At 63.0% G+C, this 1793-nt stretch overlaps 1 protein-coding gene across 1 annotated transcript; it reads right to left on the minus strand.

The window, feature by feature from the left end:
- Positions 1-191: 191 nt before the first annotated feature.
- On the minus strand, positions 192-1787 carry LOC113979246 (tetraspanin-33-like; the record flags this gene model as incomplete). Its single annotated transcript, XM_027706699.1, has 5 exons — positions 1779-1787; positions 1618-1656; positions 1438-1533; positions 1049-1177; positions 192-604 (listed from the first exon to the last, which is right to left on the minus strand). Coding segments are annotated over exons 4-5 (497 nt in total), but the record flags the coding sequence as incomplete, so codon positions are not given.
- Positions 1788-1793: the final 6 nt, after the last annotated feature.

Genomic DNA, 1793 nt, shown 5'->3' on the forward strand with positions numbered 1-1793 from the left:
AAAGAGGAGGGAGAGGAGGGGGAGAGAGAAGGAAGGGGAAGGGCAAAGAGAAGGGGGGAGAGAGAGGGAGGGGAAGAAGGAGGGGATGGGAAGAAGGAGGGGAAGGGAGAGAAGGGAGGGGAAGGGGGAGAGGAAGGAGAGATGGAAAAGAGAAGAGGAAGGGCAAAGAGAGAGAAAGGGGAAGGGGAGAGAGAGAAAAAGAGGAAGAAGAGAGAGTGAAAAAGAGGAACGTGAGAAGGAGGTGCTGAGGGACACCAGGCACTGTCACCCCTGTGCCCCCCGTGCCCAACATTTGCACTGTTCCCTCACCCAAAATCCTGCCCGGACATCCCCCTGGGTTACAATTAACCACATCCTTAAGGCAACTCCCAAATGAGATGGAGCACAAAGTGGAGCTGTGGGATGAACCCTTCTCCCCCCCAGTTCCCGGGGACCCCCGTACCTGGGGGAGGGCCAGCCCCAGGGTGATGCCCCCCAGCAGGAACAGGTTGCTGTGGATCCAGTTGACCAGCTTGTCGATGCAGCCGTTGGTGTAGATGAAGGCACTGGCCTCCAGGTAGCCCTTGTCCTGCATCCCGTGGCCGCACATGGTGTTGATGACGGTCTGGGAGGGAGGACAGGGCAATGAGGGGTTGGGGACAGCTCACACGGGGGGCCCTGCTCTTGGGGGGCAGCTGTGGGGTGACCAGGAGCTCTGCCCTCACCTTGGTGTCAAGCGGGGTGTCCCTTCCTCAGGTGTTCCCACCCCATCCCTCCAGAGCCAGGCCCCCTCAACACTCCCAGCTCCAAAAAGGGACAATCCCTGGGGGCAGCAGGGGGGGATTCACCACCACCTCACCACCGTAACCTCACCTGGGAGTCCCCAGACCCAGAGAGTGGAATGGGGGACCCAAACCCAGAGGGCAGGGATGGGGGTCCATACATTGCCATCAGTGTGTTCCCTCTCCCTGGGAGGGGGTTCCGGGCTCAGCGCAGCCCCAAGGGATGGGGGGAAGAGGCACGGAGTGGGGGCATCCCCTGAGGCCACTCGAGTCCCCCCAGGACTCACCTGGTTGGCGTCGTGCAGGCAGCAGGAGAAGGGGACGGAGCAGCGCTCCCGGCTGGGGTTGGTGGCGGTGCAGTTGAAGTACATGTTCTGGGACCAGTCCTTGTAGGACGCGCCCCCGCAGCAGCTGAACTGTGGGAAGGGCACGGAGCGCTCAGCAGGGACAGGGACAGTGCCGGGGGGGACACAGGACACCGAGGGGTGTTTCTTTCCCCCCACCCCCTTTTCCTCCCGCTCTCCCCAACCTGCCTGGACAGCATCACCACGAACATCAAATCCTCACGGAGGAGCCACCAACCGCCCCCAGCCTGCGGCACCCCACGGATTTAAGCCTGACCCAGGACCGGGGACACGTCCTCGTTTGTCAGAGGAAAACCCCAGAGCCCCCTCACCTCCTTCTGCCCGAAGTCGATGAGGTTCTGCAGGTCCAGGTCGTCCCGGTAGTGCACGATGGCCCCGTTGATGATCTCGCTGACCTTCCCACGCGCCTGCAGGGCGGACACCAGCAGGGCTGTCACCCAGCAGGACAGGACTGGGGTCACCCAGCCCTCCCTCTGCTCCCCACACCGTACCCTGTCGGAGAAGACGAAGCCCAGCACGCCGGCCGCCAGCTGCAGGAGGAACACCACGGTCAGGCAGGCTGAGAACTGCGGGAGAGAGGAGTGTGATGGTGAGGAAACGAGAGGAGAGATGCCGAGATCCCCCCCAGGAGGGTCCCCCGTGAGGGCCTCACCGTCTGCAGCAGGCA

This window comes from Neopelma chrysocephalum, unplaced genomic scaffold (assembly GCF_003984885.1).
Source record: "Neopelma chrysocephalum unplaced genomic scaffold, ASM398488v2 Primary Assembly neopelma1_63595, whole genome shotgun sequence".
Lineage (NCBI taxonomy): Eukaryota > Metazoa > Chordata > Aves > Passeriformes > Pipridae > Neopelma > Neopelma chrysocephalum.